The following is a 19,649-nucleotide window of genomic DNA, read 5'->3' on the forward strand; positions in this document are numbered from 1 at the left end:
TAGCTAAATTTTGATTTTTTATGAAATATAACCAGTATTTTCCCCTTTTTAATTTATATACGCATATATTGTGTTCATAATTTATGTCACTATGGTCATAATTTATGTTACTATGGTCATAATTTATGTTACTATGGTCATAATTTATGTCACTATGGTCATAATTTATGTTACTATGGTCATAATATATGCCACTACAAATAAGGTTATACCTGCTTTTATAGCAAACTAAATTTTTTATGCCTTCAATAAATGAAATAAAAAATGATAGTAGTAAGGACCTACTTTGAAATATGGGAAATGAACAATTGTGGGCAGGTACAAAATTATATATATTTTTTTTTCAATTATAAATAATGCTATAATTTTAACATATTTATTTATCTATAAAATGTATTGAAATTTGAATATGTATATGGGTCGGCTCGATACAACAACTGGGTTGATGAATTTATTGTAAATATAAAGGATAAATAAAAATGCACAACTGGTTATATTAATTAAAAAAAAATACTAAAAATATGAATTTTTTTATTAAGGATTTACAAAGCGGTTTCAGCTTATATAAACGAAATTTATTTTTAGAAAACGGGTATACGAATAAAAAAAAAATAAACTGTTATACATTTTTTATTACAATATATTAGAGCCAGAAATGCTGGAAGAAAATTATGAAAAGCATAAAAAATATCTAATATATGTAAGCCTTAAATAAGGGTTTGTTAATAATCCTGAAAAAATAATATATATAACATATATGGAAACCTCTATCAAATATGTGTATGTTTTATCATTTTTCAACATGACTTTATATTAGATAAATACATTATGAAAAATATTTATACACGTGTTGATGGGTTAAACATATCTATCTTGTTTTGTAAGAAATTTATAATTTTTAAAAGAAATAATAAAGTTATATATTTTTAAAAACATAAAGTGACGCATATATATATATATATATATATATATGGTCATACAGATTGTATGAATATACTTCTTCCGAGCATTATATATTATGTTTTTTTTTAACTCACTAATATGAAATACGCAACAGTGTTTATCCTATGCAACCTTTGCTTTTACTTTCAAAAAGCTTGGGGGATATTTCTAAACAATAATTTGTTTTTAAATAAAAAAAAAGGTGTTTCATTATGCGATTATGGCAATTCAGTTAAAAAAAATGAAGAACATAATTTGGCTCGAAAAAGGTATATGCTAGGATTAATTAATTTGTATAAGCATACTGATGGAAATTCAAAAAAAGAAATAAAATCATCACCAAAAAAAAGTCGTCTATTCTTTCTACCAAATAGTGTAAGGTCTACAAACCGACGAGAAACAAATGGATCATTGTTTTATCAAAATGATAAGGAAATAAAAAAAATGAATAAAAATCGAAAAATCGGAAATAGTAATAGTAAAAATGTATTATATGCAGAAAATTATAAAATAAATTTAACTGAAAAACCAATAATTGAAGAAGTGCCAAGAAATGTAAAAGGGAGACTTAATGAATGGATACCCGAGTTTGATGAAAATAATACATTAGGTTTTTTTCCAATTTTGTTAGAGGAAATGTCTAATGAGCCATCACCACTTCAAATAGGTTTTGAAGATTATATGCAATTTAATGGTGAAAATGTTGAAGAAATATTTAAAAATATGACAAGAGAAGTTAATATAAATGGTGAACCTAAAAAAATATTTGGTATGTGTTTTTTTAATCATAAAACCGGAGCATTAGCACCATTAGCTGTTTATGCAGAAGTTAAAGATGTTACAAAAGTTGGAAATAATTTAGCAGTTAAAGGGTTAGTACGTGGTCGTGTTATTATTGATGAGATTATAAATCAAGAGCCATGTATTTTAGGGAAAATTTCACCTATAGAAGATAAAAAAGGTTTGATGGATACAGAAGAAAGTTTAAAAATAGTTGATGAAATTATTCGAATACATGGACAATGTACTACTATGGAATCGCATTTAATGGAACAATTAGATCAATCATTTGCATCTATGAATATTAAATTAAGAAATGATTTAAAAGAATCTATAGATGCAAAATTAGAAAAATTTCAAATTGATCCTTCCGATGTAGAACAAAAACAAGCTTTTATTCAAATGGCATCTTTTGCTGCTTTTGATTTCCATCTAATGATAGTTGATAGATATGATGCTCTTATGTTACAAAATTCAGAGGACAGACTAAGACTAGTACGTGATAAAATTAGACAAAAACAAAAACAGCTAGCTATTATTAAAAATACTCCAAAAGAAAAATTACAAGAAATTCTAGAGCAAGTACAAAATATTAAAAATCAAAATATACCTCCCCCAAATCTTCCAAAACCATAAGCATTTATAATTATTCTAAGGATTTATTTTTTCCTACTTTTTTAATATGATTATGATTTTGGGATTATATTGAATGAGGTAGAAATATGGAGAAAAGGAAACTAAAGTTCCTGTACATTTTTTTAAGTCGCAAAATTTAGGCACAAAAATGCCTGAACGTACATGTAAAAATATTATATGGCAGGATTTATTTAAAATAATTTACCTCATATTAAATAAAATTAAGACATAATAATACTTGGGAAATAATGAACAAAAACTAGTATCATTATCTTCACACACAATATGCTACTTATATTTTACATTTTTAATAAAGCATATTTATTATATATATTTTTTATTTTTCTCTTTTTTTGTTTTATAAGAATATTTAACGAAAAAATATATATCGTTAATGCGCTTTGGCACTTTTATTATTTTTTGTTTTCTTTTTTGGTGTATTATTTTTTTTTAAGTTTTAATTTGTTCTATTTTTAATATTAAATTTAATTTCTAAAAGATAATACAACACTTTTATTTGTTTGATATAAATTAAAACCTGTATATTTTAATTGCCTATCCATTGGCACGATTATGGAACTTCAGACAACCATTGAAATATTCACATCCTTATAAAAAGGAGAAGTTGTCCTAATTTATCTTAAAATGTTCTTAAACTATTTTCATTCACTTTTTAGTATAAATATGAAAAATAACATAATAATTGAATAATATATGTGCATGGGTTTTTTTCATTACCCCTACCTCAAAATATACAATAACAAGTTCAATAGTAGTCCTATACAAAAATATTTTAACCCGGCATATATTATATTCCCCATTTTTTTTCGTTGGTATACTAATTTTAATGCAAACTATGACCCCTGTTTATACTCAAGCACAATATGTGCAATTTGCCTAACCTTCCCATACAAAATAGGCAGGACAGAAATAAATATATTATCAGTAAAACTAGGAATAAAAGATAATCAAAAAGAGTATATTATAGATTCGAGTTTTATATGCATAAAATGAAATTTCGATTTCAAACTAATAAATGCACACACAAAGATCTTAGAAATTCTTTCTATGGAATTAATATTTTTGAATTTTAGGAATAGTTTTCTTAAAAAAATAAAGTATGATTTGTTCAAATAAATATGTATATAAAAAAATTCTACGTTTTTATAATTCAACTTTTTTAATGTATTTTTCTATAGCCATAAAACAGTTTAGCACTTGCCTATTGTATACATATTTATAGCATAATGCTATTACTTTATTTTATTCTCGTCCGCTGTAGAAAAGGATATGCATTATTGGTGCGATTATATATCTTTACAAAAAAAAGGAAAAATTATAACAAAATACTAAAAAGATATTTAAGTTTCTTTCCTGCGTTTTATATGAATGTGTAAAAATAATAGTATATTATACGGTTAAACGTATGTAAATACATGTATAAGTATTTCCTATTAAGACAATTTTGTTCATATAAATTATGTCCAGACATAATTATTTTCTATTTTGTTCATAATTTTTATTTTTTTTTATTAATTTTTAATATTTTTTTTATATTCTAGAAAAATATGTACATATATTATATGCATATAAAAAAAAAAATAAAATAAAAATATGCACATGAAATAAAAAAAATAAAAATTGACTAACTAACAATATGGTGTGTACATGTAATTTCCCATATAGTATACAACAATGTTTCAATTTCTAATTTAATATTCTTCTGTTTTAAAATATTTAAATATCAGTAAAAAAAAAAACAGTTAATAAAAGAATTTGCGTAATATATAACTTTATTATATATTTAGGTATACATACAATAATAGTATTAAAATACACACATATACAATTTTGTAAAATTTTAATAAAAAAAAAAAATAATAATTAGTGAAATATAACACATGTTATTTTTGTGTATATTTAAGAAAACGAAACATTTTATTTAGATAATATTTTATATATATCCATGTGTGTGTATTTAAATATGTCCTAAATAAAATAAATTCAATGTTTTAATTTATCATTTTTTTGTCTATCCAATAAATAAATATATATTATATTACGATTTTATATTTTATTAGTATATATTTTCTTAGTTATACATATCATAATTTTAAAAAATAAAAAAAAATATAATTTTTTTTTGACTACTTTTAAATTATTGATTTTTGTGAAAAATGTTTTTTACTTATGTTGTTCGTCCTGGTGAAGCCCCCGAAGGCCGAGGGCCACAATTTGAGCCATTTTGGGATTTTTTTATGAATTTTAATTTACGTGTTGGATTTTTAATCCAATTTATTTCGTATACTTTACTAGTTTGTTCCATAACACTTTTAGGAAAAAACCCATTAGGCATTTTAAACTTTTTAAGAGCACTACCAGGAACTGTTGGAAATGCACCAATGCCTTTAGTGTTTTTGAGCATAGGAGGGTTTTTATTAGGAACTCTTCTCATTATGTCCTTCTTACAATTGACCGAAGATGATAGCAGGTATGGCCAAGCATTCATGTCCCACTGCATAGGATTTGTTTGATATATTTCTATAGCGATATCATATATTTTTCTTTTTCTTTACTTTTGCAGTATTAAACAATCAAGAGGTTACAGAGCAGGAACCAAGTTTTTATTGCAAGCAACATCTATGGGTATGTACATATAAAAAATGGACTTGTTTATTCAGTTTATTTGTTCATATGGTATTTGATTACTCTTATTTGATTTGCACACACATTTGAATAATTTACTTATATTTGCAGGAACCGTATCATGGAGTTTGTCTTTAATATGCTTAATGGCATCTTCATACTATTTTGATGACCCCTGGATGGAAGAGAAGATTGGTGCCGGTTCTTCATGGATTTTATATTTCAGTTCAAGATTGATTGATGCATTTTGTTTATTTTTATATGGATCTGGATGTTTCTTTTTGGAAGTATATCACTCTGAAGGAGCAGGAGAAGCTTGGGGATGGTTATGTGGAATGTGTTTTATAGCAACTTCTTTTGTTGAAGTATTAGCTTTAACATTATATAATTCTGCAATGTTTGAGTCTTTAGATTGGTTTTATTGTGTATTTTTGGGTGTAAGTCTTATAGCTAGCTCAATATGGGGAATTTTATTTGAGCCAATAAGTCACAGATATGATGTAAAATTAACACAAAGTGCAATGAGAAATGAATATTACAAATCAAGAAATGCTATGGCATATTATGGTCCAGCTGTTGTAACAGCAAATGGAGAACTAGACATTGAAGCATCAACTGAAAATGCAACAACCTGTAAATAATTTTTAAATTGTCCAAAAGGAAATGCTCATATTTTTAATCATTACTAAACTATCAGTTTGTTTCATATACTACACCACCCATATATATATGAGTGTAAATAAATATGAAATCTTATTATATTAAAAGGAGGAACAAAAAAAATTTCAATATGCACAAGCATACATGTTTTTTTTTATGTAATTATATTTCGAAAATGTTTAAAAAAAAATGGGAAAAAGTAAAAGTTATTTATATTATGGAAAAAAAATTGCAATGTAAAATATAGGTCTAGTAATAATAAGAAAAAGAAGCGATAGAAAAATATATAAACTAAAATGTTATTCTTGTTTGCATATACAAAGTATATGTAACTATATAGATTGAAGAAACAAAACAATCTTAATTGTTTGATATAGAGATAGTTTATTGTTATGTGTGTTTATGTATATATATATAAAATATATGAAGATAATATATACCCCTTACAGTTAATAATACACATATTTATTTATGTGTGTGTGTGTACATATTTGTTTGGGGTTATTCACATATTTATATCGATAATTTTACATTTAATAATTTGTAGTTTTTCATGACATTTAAATTTTTTTTTTCCCTTTTTTTGTGTGCGCGCTATTTTTCTATTAAATTTTTCATAAATTTTAACACTTCACTAGTTATAATTTAATTTAAATTAATTCATTGTTAAAAAGGGAAAAGGGGACCACAAGTGTGGAAATATAAAATATACAAAAAATAAAACAAAAAAATAAATAACATCAGTTGTTATGTTAGTGCAAATTGTAAAATGGAGATAGACTTTTATAAAAGTTGAAGGAGACACTTATCAATTAGTAGGAAATATTTACATATTTATGAGCGTGTACATATTTATGAGCATGTGCATTGGTTACCAATTATGGGTTGTCTTAAAATAAGGTCTTTGTTGTAGTTATATATTTTCCTCTTCATTGTCTAAATGTTTTGAATTTTTTTTTATTTGTGTAAGTATTATATCAATGGATGGCAAATTTTGTACATATACTGGGATTTCTAAATTTTCAAAAATTTTTTTAATTAGTTGATGGTAGCGTGTAAAATATAAAAGTATTTTTGTATTTAGCATTTTCAATATATTTATTGAATTAACACGATTTAAAAAGGATTTTAAAATTTCTTGTTCTACATTTTTAAGCAATTGCTTCCATTCATTAGTAAAACATAAGGCAGTACTTTCCATTAATTGAGTATCTACCTGTGATAATATATTAGTAGTATTATCATTGCTTGTATTATTTTTCTCTTTACCATTTTCAATAATTTCCTCATGCTTAGAAACAAAAAAAATTATATTCTTAATATATTTATTTAGTTGTAAATCGATGTAGGAAGATATATCTTTTTCGATAAGTTTTTCAAAAGGGTTTATTTTTTCTTCATTAATTTTGTTATTTTTTAAAACTATTATAATATGATAATAATTATTTATAAGAAATAATAATTTATCATTTTTATTTTGGAAATTATTGGACATATTTAACAAAACATTTATGATTATATTTTCAAAATTTGAAATGAAATTATTTAAATGTGCATATTTCTTTGTTAATTCATTGTGTATGTTGTCTACTTCGTTTGGTTCATCCTTTTGTGCTTTGTCTTGACTTTCTTGTTTTTCCTCCGAGCATTTCTCTCTATACCTAAACTCGTATTTATATGCCAGTTCATTTAAAATAATTAAAGATGAATAAAAATCAGAAAATGATTTTGTAACAGAATGTACATCAGGTTTATTATGAGTTAGAACCGATGGACTAAACATGTCTGTTGTTTTGTTTGGTGATATATCTTGCATTTCTTTATTATTATGTATGTCATCATTTTTTAGTTCAACATTAGATTTGTCAGCAAATTGAATTGGATTAGCTTCTTTAATGATATCTTTTGTTTTTATTTCATTTTGACAATTTGGATATTCTTCAACTTGTTTCTCTTCATTTTTTTGTACATACTTTTCCTCAGATGAATTTATAGGAAGTATATTTTTGTCAGTGGGTGTAGGGGGTGCATTATGTTTGCCCCGATATAGTAGGTCATATACTGTTTTTTTATTTTGAGGTTGATATTTGTCTAACTTCGAAGTAATAATGATAGATTTATAATTTTCATTTATAATATAATGTAACTTATTCCAAACAATGTTTTGCATTTTTTCTACAAATTCATATAAAGATAGTATTTGTCTATTCCTTATTATGTATGCATTATATATATTAATTATATAAATAAGAAAAAGAGAAATAAAATCAAATGTTGTATTTATAAAATTAATAAAATAATTAAAACATACTGATATTGTTTTGGAATATATTTCTAAAAATAAAAAATCAATATTTTCATAATTTTTAAAAAATTTTAAAATAAATAAATATTCACTTGTTCCAGTATCTATAAATAATTTATTTATTAATTTATAAATATGTTCGAAATTGTATATTGCATTGTTAGGAATAGAAATTGTTGGTACTTCTTTATGTTTGTCACTTTCTTTTTGTTCATCTTTGTTTACATTTTTTAAAAATACATCCTTTATATCATTTAAAACATGATGCCTATTATTCAGTAAAAATATATTTTCTTTTTTATCACTTATATTTTTATTTTTAGAACTAAATCCAAACATATCCATCATTTTATTTTTTGCAAGAATGATACTTGAACTTCCTACTTGCCCAATGCCTGTAAGACCAGACACAAGTAACCCAGTAGCATCGCTTTGTTCAGGGTTTTGCAGACCATTTTTTTCAACAATTTTTTGATCAATAACTTTGTTTGGTTCTACATAATTGTAAGGTGACACATTCGAAGTTGTAACAGAATTGTTTTCATTTTCTAAGTTTGTATTTGTAATATTTTGAAAGTGTGGTGGTGAGCATTTTCCTATTGTCGTATGATTATCAAAGTGAATTTGTTTATCAGAAAAGTTAGAAATATATGCTTGGAATAAGTTGTAGTATGTTTTATTTAAAATAGTAATGTATTCCTTTATTATGTATGTATATGCATTTTTGCTGTTGTTATATAAAAAAGTGTTAAGTATATAAAATTTAATTAATTGTTGTTGAACAGTATATATAGTATTTTTTTTATTTATTATATTATTTAATTTGGAGAGAAAAAAAGTATAAATTTTATTAATGGCTTTCGATTTAAGTTTTTCTAATTCTGTGTAAGAGGAATTAATACTAGGATATAAATCATATAAACAATGTCTACAATTTTCAATTTTTTTATTTAAAACATGAATATTATTAATGAATGTATCATCTATTTCATTATTAGTTATATCATTAATTAATTGTGGTGTTACTAAAATAATTTTAATATACACATTTAATAGTTCTAGAATTTTTTTTCGATTTTGAATTTTATCATCCATACTGTTTGTTAAATTTTCTATATTTTTTATATCGTTTGAAATAGTTTTTATATTATTTTTATATTTACTTAATAATATATCTACATCATTATATGTATTATTACATTTTTGTATTTGGTCAAAAGTTTTATTTATCTCTTCATTTTCTTTAACAAGTTTTTTTAATATTTTTTCTGTATACACATAAAAGTTTTGATTTGTATTTTTTTCAAAATCTTTAAGTTTATCATTTTTAATTCCATCATTTTGTTTATTTAAAATTTCTCCTTCTTCAATATCTTCAACTTTTATTTTACGATAAAAATTACAGTTGTTCTGCTCGTAAATCTGTTCATATGCCTTCAAAACTTGTGGGTCATCCTCGAACTTTTTTACAAGCCGGCTCACTTCCTCATAGTCCATCCTTTTACAATATAGTATCACTACAACAAATATGCTATTATGAATGTACAAGCAAGTTATGAATATTTTCCTTATCACTCCCCAGTTTGTTATTTCATCATGCGCGGTTTGTGATGGAAAATAAAAAGGAAGAAGTAAAAAGTGAGGAAATAAAAAGGAAGAAGTAAAAAGTGAGGAAATAAAAAGTAAGAAATAAAAAGTAAGAAATAAAAAGTAAGAAATAAAAAGTAAGAAATAAAAGCAAGAGAAACGAAAAAATGACACTTTTTTATGCTTCAAACTTTTCGTGCCTTATAAATCCAAATTAAAAAAAAAAAAAAAAAAAAATTAAGTGAGCATTCTGCAAAGGTTGAAAAAAAATAATAAAAAAATGAGAAATAGCAAAATAATATTTTTTCATATTTATTAAAACAATTTAGATATTTACAAAAAAGTAGAGATAATTTTTTAAAATTAATTTGAGTACGTAGTGAAGGTAGTTATTTTGCAAGCTTTGTAAGTTTTGTAAATTTTTCAAACTTTTCAAATGCTTGCAAAATTTACAAAACAATTCTGGAAAGTTTACATCACATTTCAAGCAGTACTGCCTGGGTAGTAGATAGCAAGCCTTTCAATCTGTTCAGTTTTTTTTTTTTTACTTCCATATTCTTTCACTTCTTACTTTACATGCTTTGGTGAAGGTAGATAAACAAAATGGAGGATGCAGGTGAAAAGGGGAAGACAAAGGATGAGAATAAAAAGGTTCACAATCCAACAATAAATAAATTAAAGAAAGAAGGAGAAAAAAAAAAAAAAAAAAAAAATTTGAAAACAAAAAAGAATAATGAAACATATAGTGATAGTGATCAAAATGATGAACTAGTTGTTAATTTCGATTTGATAGATCCAGATGAAATATATAAAGATAATATAAAAATATTATTAAAAAATTCAGAACTATTTAATAGTATAAAATGCTTTGAAGAATTAGCACATATAATATGTGAACAACAAAATATTGGAAAGTTTGTATGTATAGCAAATGAAAAGGAATATGAAAACTTAATTAGTTTTGCAACCATTATAAACTTAAATCAATATACTGAATTAACAAATTTAAAAGAATTTTTTATAAATAAAATTGAAAAAATAAATAAAAATACAGAGTTTGAAGAAAATCGTAAACAACTTAAAATGTTGATCGAAAAAAAAGACATAAATATTGGATTATTAATTGGTAGTAGAATAATAAATTGTCCTATACGTTTAGTTCCATTAATACATAAAAATTTAGATGAAGATATAATATGGTCTCAAGGTATTGAAGATTTAGATTATAGTGAAAAAAAATTTTATTTTTTTGATTATATTTTATTTTATACTAAAGCTTATAAAAATGTAAATAACCCTGATCAAATTATTTTTTTTAATTTTGAAGAAGAACATTTTTTTAAACATAAGTTGTATTACATCATGTGGAATAATAATAATATTAAAAAGTTTTATGAAATCGAAAATGAAAAAAATAAAGAAACAAATTATAAAGAGTTTGTTATACTTTTTATCATACCATATTCAAAATATCAACAAGTTTCAGAAGAGCTACAAAACTCGGTTTGATCTTTACACTATCATTTTTGACTGTTTTGTTTTGCCATTTGCATTTTAGAAATCAACAAGTTTGTTTCCCATTTCAAAGATTGCAAACACCATTTTATGCAATTACAAATTTGAAGGGGGTCTGCTAAAAAATATTTGAATATTTATTTACTTTGCTATTGGTATGTTGCCAATACAAAGTAATGTGTACTGAGTGTCACCTTTTTTTTTTTCTTTTTTTTTTTCTCTATTATATTGGGCTTCTTTATTTTGTTCGTATATACTAAGTAAAGAAGGATCTTTATGAATTGTTGATAAAATATATTCTTCCATATATTTTGAAATATGTTTTGCTTTTGATCCAAATTGAATAGCTTTTTTTTTAAAAAAAATAACATTTTTAAATTTTAAAAAAAATATAGACATCCTTAAAATCCATTTACTAATTTTATAATTATTTATAGTTGTATATAATTTATAATGTTCATCTAGATTACTTGATAAATAATCAAATTTTATTTCAATTTTGTTTTTATCACTATTTATTAATTTTTCATTAGTTTGTGAAAACATTAAACTGTTATTTTGATTTTTACATAAGTTTGTAATACTTATTGGTTTTACAACATTTTGAAATGGAATTGAAAATAAAAAATTTATTAAATTTATATCTAAATAAGGATAAAAAACATATTGCTCACAATTATTTGCATATGTAATTATTCGATCATCTCTATATAAATTTCTAATCCATAATCTTTTTATATCCTTTGTCATTTCATTTAGCTTATGATTATTTTTTTTTAATTTTCCATCTTGTCTAACTTGATTATTTTGTCTGTAGTACCCCCCATACAATTCATCAGCTCCACTTCCAATTATAAGCATCCTACGTTTACAGCAGCATTTGATTTCTTCTTTTGACAAAGTTAGCCCATTACATTTTCTATACAACTCTCTACTCAAGTAATTTAAACTTTCTTCTTCGTCTTCTTGTTTTATATCATTATTTAAATATATTTTGTCATTATTATTTTTTTTTTCTGTTTTAGTTTTTCTACATAATAAATTTCGTATTTGTTCTTCACTATTTTTATTATTCAAATTTAAATTTGATTTTTCTTTTTGTATAAAAGTGTTTACAATATCGTCACTTGGGCACAGATCTTGATTGGCATTCTCTTTTTTATCACTATTATTTGTTAAATTGTTTTCTTTCAACTCTTTTGCAAAATTAATAAACAAGTTGTCTATTTCTTGATAGTTATATAGTTTTTCTTTATGTGCCATACAATTATAATATATATCAAAATTTATTAATACTTTCTTTTTTTTTACGAGCAAATAAATAATATCTTTTCCCGTTTTAGAGTCCGTATGCATTTGGTACATGCCATGACGAGATTGTATGTCATGACTAGATTGGGAAAGATTTTCACCTGAAATTGTAATGTCAATCTTGTCCGTTTCTTTAGCATTTTCATTTTTTTTTGAAATATATTCCTTATAATATATATACCTCAGCTTTCGACAGCATATTGCACAGGATTTATGAATACAATTGGGGTTCATCCGAAATTCACAGACACTACATTTGCTAGAAGTTTTACTTTCAACCATGTTGATATTTACATTTGTTATATCAGAATTTTCTTTTTGTGTTTTGACATTTTGTATGTTATCCTTTTCTGTGCTTATATTAAGAAAAGGTAAAACTTTTTTTTTTATAGATTCCCAATCAGGGGTATTAAAAAAGTTAGGAGATAAAATATAGCCATTTTTTATACTTGAAAAAAATAAAGCAGATGATATATTATAATCCATAATAGAATGATTTGGAGACATAATATAATAAATAACTTTTTCATATTTTATCAGATCATTTGGTTGTACATCTATTAATAATAATCTAATATCAAGTGTCGGAAACATTTTATTTATTTGCTCATAAGAGATTAAACATGTATATCTATCTATTGCATTTTCATCAAAACAAACATTAATCAATTCTATATATCCATTTTTATATATACTAAAAAAATTATGTATAGTAATTATAGACAATAACATAGAATCTACACTTCCTGAAAATAAAATGGAAATAGATTTATTTGAAAAAGAAGATTCTACATTGTTTTGACAAATACATGACTTATTTTTATTATCCTTTTTTTGAAAAATGTTCGAGTTGAAAAAAATTTGTATCTTTCTCTTAACAATAGAACTTAATAACTTTAAATATAGATTAATAAAAATATTGTTTAATTTTATTTCTGCTAATATATGTTGAAAAGTTTCATCATTTTGTTGATTTGTTTTTATTTGATCACATAATATTTCAATGATATTATTTAATTGGGATATTTCTAATTCATGATTTATATTTGAAAAAAGAAATGAATTTTTTTTAAAAAAACCTATTATATTTTCAAAGTTTTTTTTTAATGATATTTGCTCGTCTTTCCATTGATAATCTTCTGTATATATACAATTGTCTTTTTTAATTTTTTCAAATAAAACTTCACATTGTTTATGAAAAGAAATTTTATATATATAATATGGTGTAATATTAATACCGATTTTATTATTTATTGGTATGTTTTGTTTGTCATGTGTTTTGTATAAATCTAAAGAGTCGTCTTCTTTATCATGTGGTGAGAGATTATTACTTTGTACTAAATTTACATGATCATTTATAGAGCTATCATTAAATATATATTCATTTGTTTTTATGTTAGTATAGTTGAAATTATAATGTATAAAAGGGGGATACATATTTGTTAATATTATACTTGTTTGCTCATAAAAATAAATAAATGATTTCATACCAAATTGATCATTAAAAAAATATATATTTATTTGGTTATCCTTTTCACATTCAATATAAATTAAAACAAAACTTCCTTCAATATTTTTTAGACAATCTTTAATATTACTTTTTGTGTTATCATCATTTTTAATATAATTATATAAACCCTTTATACAGTTATTCTCTCCTTTTTCAAATTTGTCATTTTGTATACAGTCTCTATAATTAAAAAATCCATGTAATAACAACACATTTTTATTCTTTATTTTGTATTCTTTAATAGTGGAAGTTGTATTATTTATTTTGTCTGATTTATATCGAGTTTCATTTTCTACATGTTCTACATTTTCAAAATATATTTGAGATCCATATAAGTTTATATTTATTTTATTTGATGGTGTATATTCATTGGTTGAACTTTGTTCATTTAAATTTTCCATAGGGATATCAAATTCACATTTAACGGAATAAAAATCATTGTAACTATTTTGTTTATATAAATGAGGGATTAAAAATGTATCTACATATTTTTCTGTTAATATATATTTATCTTTTTTATTATTTAAATTTCCATTCTGTTCTAAAAATTGTTCAGAAAATATTTTTGCAACTTCCTTATGTACCTTTTCATTATCCCCTGAAATTTGTATCAAAAAATTGCTCATCTTAATTACGTTCTATTAATACAATTAAAACATATTATCTAAAATCAGTTTGTATATTCATCTTTTTATATTTGACACATAACATATATTCTATGTTTATGATTATGTCCATACAACCAAAACAGTAGAAATAAAATGTATTACTTAAAAATGAAAAACAAAAAAAAATTATTTGTTCTATCAATTTTTTGTAAAATAAAATTTATAGCCATAAAATATGTATATTCATACTTTGGTCATATATGTATATTTATTTGTGATAGTGAAAGTTAAATCAAATTTAAAAAAACATCAAAACAATAAAGAGAGAGAGAGAGAAAAAAAAAAAAGAGAAACTTATTTGGATTATTCTATAATAGTAAATAAAATGATGTTGAATTTTGTTCATATTATTGTTTATATATCATATTGTAAAATAATAATTTATTAAAAGAGAGTAAAAAAAAAAATGATTTTTTATATATTAACAAATATTTTAATTTTATTTAATTGTTCTTTAGTTAGGTTGAGTAAATTTATTTGATAGCATATAGTTGGATAATTATTATACTTTTTCATAATTTTTTGAAATATTTTTACAATTTTATTTACTTATTTTTCAAGTATAAAGAATGTTGTCATGTTTTATTCTAAAATGTGAATGTACATAAGTATTTATATGTTTAGCTGTTTATGCTAAATTTTGATATAATCCTTTTGCGATAAATAAAACAGCAAATAAGTAAGAAAGACCAAACAAATAATGCATTGCAACTTTTAGGGAAACTAATAAATATTTATCTTTCTTTAATTAATCATACTATTTTACTATTTTTTTATTCCTATAAAATTTCTTAACATTTTTTAATTTTCTTTAATTTCTATATATGATTAAGGAGGTATACATATTGTTTGTTATGAGTTACACCAATGTAAGTTCATATAAATTTTTAATAGTATTTTTTTTTCTCCTTTTTTAAATAAAAAAATAAAAATATACAAAATTACTTACAAAAACATGTATTTTTTTATAACATAATATTTTTACACATTAATGGGTTATTGTATATATTCATTAAATTTATAAAAATAAAAAAGTCTTAAAAGTTGTATATTTAAAGTAAGCCTATTCACAAAAGACATAACATATTTTGTTGTCCTTTATAATGTTGGTAAAGGCATGGGTATATAATATGTTGGTAAATACAAGACTATATTATTTTTTTTTTTCCATTTGAAAAATGATATTATTTATAAGAATGAGAAAGGAAATAAATGGATTAAGAAATATTTTTTAAAATACATAATATTGTAACTATTCTTTATTTTTTTATTTAAAAAATTATGTAAAATGAGCTAAGGTTGAAAAGGGGAAAAATAATATATATTGGTAAGTCCACATAATATATGCACTTATAAAATATGGAAACTAAACAATAAACTTTTTATTAAAATGTATCGGTTTTTTCATCTCATGGGAAGTAAGGAATATTTTAGTATGTGTGTGTATATTCATAGACATATGCTAGGTATACATATTTTAGTTGCTTTGCTTGATAATTCCATACTTATTTATATAAACAAACTGTAAGGGAAAAATAAATCTAAGCCTTTTGTTATTATGCATGTATTATATAAGGGAAAGTTTAGTATTAAAAATATTTTGTGAATATTTAAATTAAGAACATTTCAAAAAATATGCTATTAACTATATTTACCATTTTAATCCATTATGCATAGTACACTTTTTATATGTATCCTTAAAATTTTATAATATAAGAATGATATACATATATAATAGCCCACAATTAATAATATTATTGATAAGGGATATAAAATAAAAGATAATACACTAATAACAAGTGGCGAATACACGTATTATATATACAACTTATGAGCATACGTGAGACTAAGATCAATTATATTAAGAATAAATATTTTCCATATTTTTATTTATTATTATTACTATTATATTTTTATGTATTTTTTTTTATTGGTTAAACTAGACAAAATATTAGTTAATTATTTTTGTATTTTTTGGTACTCTTACATTTATTTTCATATGCACACATATATACTCTATATATATTTTAAGGCATACATGATATTTATGTTTTTTTTTTTAAACTGATTTTTTTACTTTATTATTAATACAGTATTTTTTAACAACACATTATTATTATTTTTTTATATTTTTATTTATTTGCATTTAATAAATCCAATTGTTTGTTAAATGTCAAATTCGTTTGGATTTAATATATTTTTGTTAGACACTTAAAAAGGAAATATACATTTATGGCATTATAAAATTTGTGTATTTTCAAGAGCTTAATTTATTTAATAAATTCAGGAGTGTTAAAAAGTTACGAAAGAGAAATATATTATGCATATCATATTGCTTAAATATATATTTTAATTTTTTTTCATTATGTTACACACATAAAAAGCATACTTGTGCTCACATATTATTTACCTACTCTTTCTTTCATTAATTATTCACTCACTAATTATTTATTTGTTTATTAATACATTAATTTATATTAGCTTATTAATATACTTATTAAAATTTTATCCTTTATTAATTTTCACATTTGTTTGGTATCTGTTCATAATATTTATGGTTACATTATTCGTAATTTATTTGGCACCACCTTGTTTAAGGATTTTTTTTTTTTACAATAATAGATTTATTATTCCCTTATTCTTATGTATCACACAAATATTTGTAAACATATAAATAATTTGTTTATGTTTTAAACCAATTTATTTTTATTGTTTATATATTTTGAATCATTAATACATTTATGGTGTTCATATATAAAATGTGTTAATTGGATATAGTGTATTTATTTGCAAATAAAAGAGAGAGGGATAAGCCTTACACATAAAGATTAAAACGAATAAGTGTATATACGGCCTTATTTTTATTTTACAACTTTATTAATTACTATTTTATTATTTTATATTTCTCTTTCTTTTGCATATTTATTAATAAATTCAAGCTTAAAAGTTGAGCAACTCGTGTGTCAACTTTTTTCATATTACACATTCATATGCATAATAGTTTATACATTTTGCATACACATTTTTTATGACCATTCAGGTAGCTTACTCTCTTATTTTTAATATTCGTGCTAAAAAGTATGAACAGTCATGTAAATATTATAAAAACTAGCCATAATTTTTATTTTTTTTTATTTATTTTTTTCATTTTTTTTACACACCGAGTATTCACTTTGAAAAAAGCTTAAATTTATAAATATACATGTTTGTATTTTACAATACTTTTGATTGTGTGCATATATATGGTTAGATAAATTCGGTCTTGCATATACACCAGACATATATGCATACAACATATGTACTGTTCATGCAAAAAATTATGTACATTATTTATACACATATTTAAAAGCGACAAATTAAAACGATATTAATATTTTATAAGAACGTACGTAAAGGTACAAATACGTGTGTGAATTGTACTAATGCATTTCGTTTAGTGTAAAACTGCAAAATGGCCAAACTAAACTTATGCAAAAGTGCTGGGAATTCATATAATCTGACTAATGAAAATCCAATCGAAGAAAAATATGAAGGGAATAATATTATAGACAACGATTTAAAATTTTCAATCAAAAATAAATATTCGAAAAAAAGATCATTGAGTAATCGAGCAAGTGCAACAAGTGATAATAGTTATATTAGTGGTGCTGAAAAAATAAGTACCGGAGGAAAATTGACAAATTTAATCAATACAAATAATTTAGGAAATGGTGATATAGGGGATGAATCACATAATTCAAGTGAAAATAGATTAGACTATGAAGAAATAGATATTATAAGTAAAAGTTTAAATCACCATTTAAGTAGAGGAATAGGAGATGAGTCAGTAAAAGCTTTAATTACTCAAGTGAGTTATAGTCACTTATTTACTTTGTTAAAAAATATATTAACATATTTACCATTCTCTATAAATGATTATTTAATAGGGACTCTCGAATTAAAAGAAATTATAGATAGTAAATATAATACATGTTTTCAATTATATAAAAAAGATGAATTAATGGATTATATATATGAAAATGAAGTTATAAATTTAGTAGACGATAAAGTATATAATTTATTTAATAAATATAAAATGGTGAAGAATAAAAAAGGACCTATAGATCATTTACATGTAATAAATTTTAAAGAAAATGCAACAAACCCAAGTATAGAAGAAATATTAATTGAAAAATCCAAAATTTTTATTTATAAGATGAATTCATTTATAGCTGGACGAAATAAAAATTTATCTTATATATATGAAATATGTCATGGATTAAAATATAAAACAGATACATTTTTATTATCTGTTTTTATATTTGATTGTTATATTCATAAAATAAATACAATAACAAACAAAAATCATTACAAAAAAATAAAACTATTAGTTATTATTTGTTCTATTTTATTAGCTCTAATTAAAACTCAAGTTTTTAATGGAAATAGTAGTAGTATGTATTTAAATGATATTCTTTACTTTATCAATAAATTAAAACGTGATAAAGTAAATTATACATGTATAGAAATATCGAATAAACAAATGGAAATTTTAAAATTTTTACCATCAAATTATAATAACTATTGTTCTTATTCAGATTTAACCTATGTTTATTTTATTAATTTAAAAAGTTGTTCAAAAAAATATCCAGCTATAAAAATATATTATATATTTTTAGAACATTTTGGATTTTTATATTATATTTATGATGTAATTTATGCATATTCCATGTATATAACAGCTGTAGGATCTTATCAACTGATTCCCCCAAGTAGAATTGTATCAACTATTATTTTGTATTTTTCAAATGCCTTTTACAACAGAATGAGTAATAGCTTATTATTTCAAGAGAAGTTTTGTGAAGAGATATTTCATTTGCCTTTTGCAAATGATTTATTTATGTGGTCATATCTTTTTTTGGATAATTTTATTTATTTTTTTGAAAATTGCACATTTCCTAATAAGCATTATTCTTCCATATATTCAATTTTTTACGAGACAGGACGTATACTCAATATTCGTACTGTTTTTTAACATAACGCTATAGGAATAGCTATTTTGGCTATTTTTATTTGCGTATTTAGCTAGCTAAATTTTTGTTTTTTATTT

The 19,649-nt window shown here is 22.6% G+C and overlaps 6 protein-coding genes across 6 annotated transcripts; 4 read left to right on the plus strand and 2 right to left on the minus strand.

Moving 5' to 3' along the window:
* Positions 1-1,041: 1,041 nt before the first annotated feature.
* Positions 1,042-2,358, plus strand: PVVCY_1304140 (conserved Plasmodium protein, unknown function; the record flags this gene model as incomplete). The annotated part of the gene is made up of 1 exon (XM_008624086.1): positions 1,042-2,358. One exon carries the CDS (start codon positions 1,042-1,044, stop codon positions 2,356-2,358), a length of 1,317 nt encoding a protein of 438 aa, XP_008622308.1.
* Positions 2,359-4,535: 2,177 nt separating this feature from the next.
* Positions 4,536-5,645, plus strand: PVVCY_1304150 (glideosome associated protein with multiple membrane spans 1, putative; the record flags this gene model as incomplete). Its single annotated transcript, XM_008624087.1, has 3 exons — positions 4,536-4,849; positions 4,943-5,004; positions 5,116-5,645. 3 exons carry the CDS (start codon positions 4,536-4,538, stop codon positions 5,643-5,645), a joined length of 906 nt encoding a protein of 301 aa, XP_008622309.1.
* Positions 5,646-6,577: 932 nt separating this feature from the next.
* On the minus strand, positions 6,578-9,466 carry PVVCY_1304160 (vacuolar protein sorting-associated protein 52, putative; the record flags this gene model as incomplete). The annotated part of the gene is made up of 1 exon (XM_008624088.2): positions 6,578-9,466. One exon carries the CDS (start codon positions 9,464-9,466, stop codon positions 6,578-6,580), a length of 2,889 nt encoding a protein of 962 aa, XP_008622310.1.
* Positions 9,467-10,159: 693 nt separating this feature from the next.
* PVVCY_1304170 (protein BCP1, putative) lies at positions 10,160-11,065 on the plus strand (the record flags this gene model as incomplete). Its single annotated transcript, XM_008624089.1, has 1 exon — positions 10,160-11,065. One exon carries the CDS (start codon positions 10,160-10,162, stop codon positions 11,063-11,065), a length of 906 nt encoding a protein of 301 aa, XP_008622311.1.
* Positions 11,066-11,212: 147 nt separating this feature from the next.
* PVVCY_1304180 (conserved Plasmodium protein, unknown function) lies at positions 11,213-14,518 on the minus strand (the record flags this gene model as incomplete). The annotated part of the gene is made up of 1 exon (XM_008624090.1): positions 11,213-14,518. The coding sequence occupies one exon, from the start codon at positions 14,516-14,518 to the stop codon at positions 11,213-11,215; it is 3,306 nt and encodes a 1,101-aa protein (XP_008622312.1).
* A 3,493-nt stretch (positions 14,519-18,011) lies between these two features.
* Positions 18,012-19,574, plus strand: PVVCY_1304190 (conserved Plasmodium protein, unknown function; the record flags this gene model as incomplete). Its single annotated transcript, XM_008624091.1, has 1 exon — positions 18,012-19,574. The coding sequence occupies one exon, from the start codon at positions 18,012-18,014 to the stop codon at positions 19,572-19,574; it is 1,563 nt and encodes a 520-aa protein (XP_008622313.1).
* Between the last annotated feature and the right edge of the window lie 75 nt (positions 19,575-19,649).

Source organism: Plasmodium vinckei (assembly GCF_900681995.1).
Source record: "Plasmodium vinckei vinckei genome assembly, chromosome: PVVCY_13".
Lineage (NCBI taxonomy): Eukaryota > Apicomplexa > Aconoidasida > Haemosporida > Plasmodiidae > Plasmodium > Plasmodium vinckei.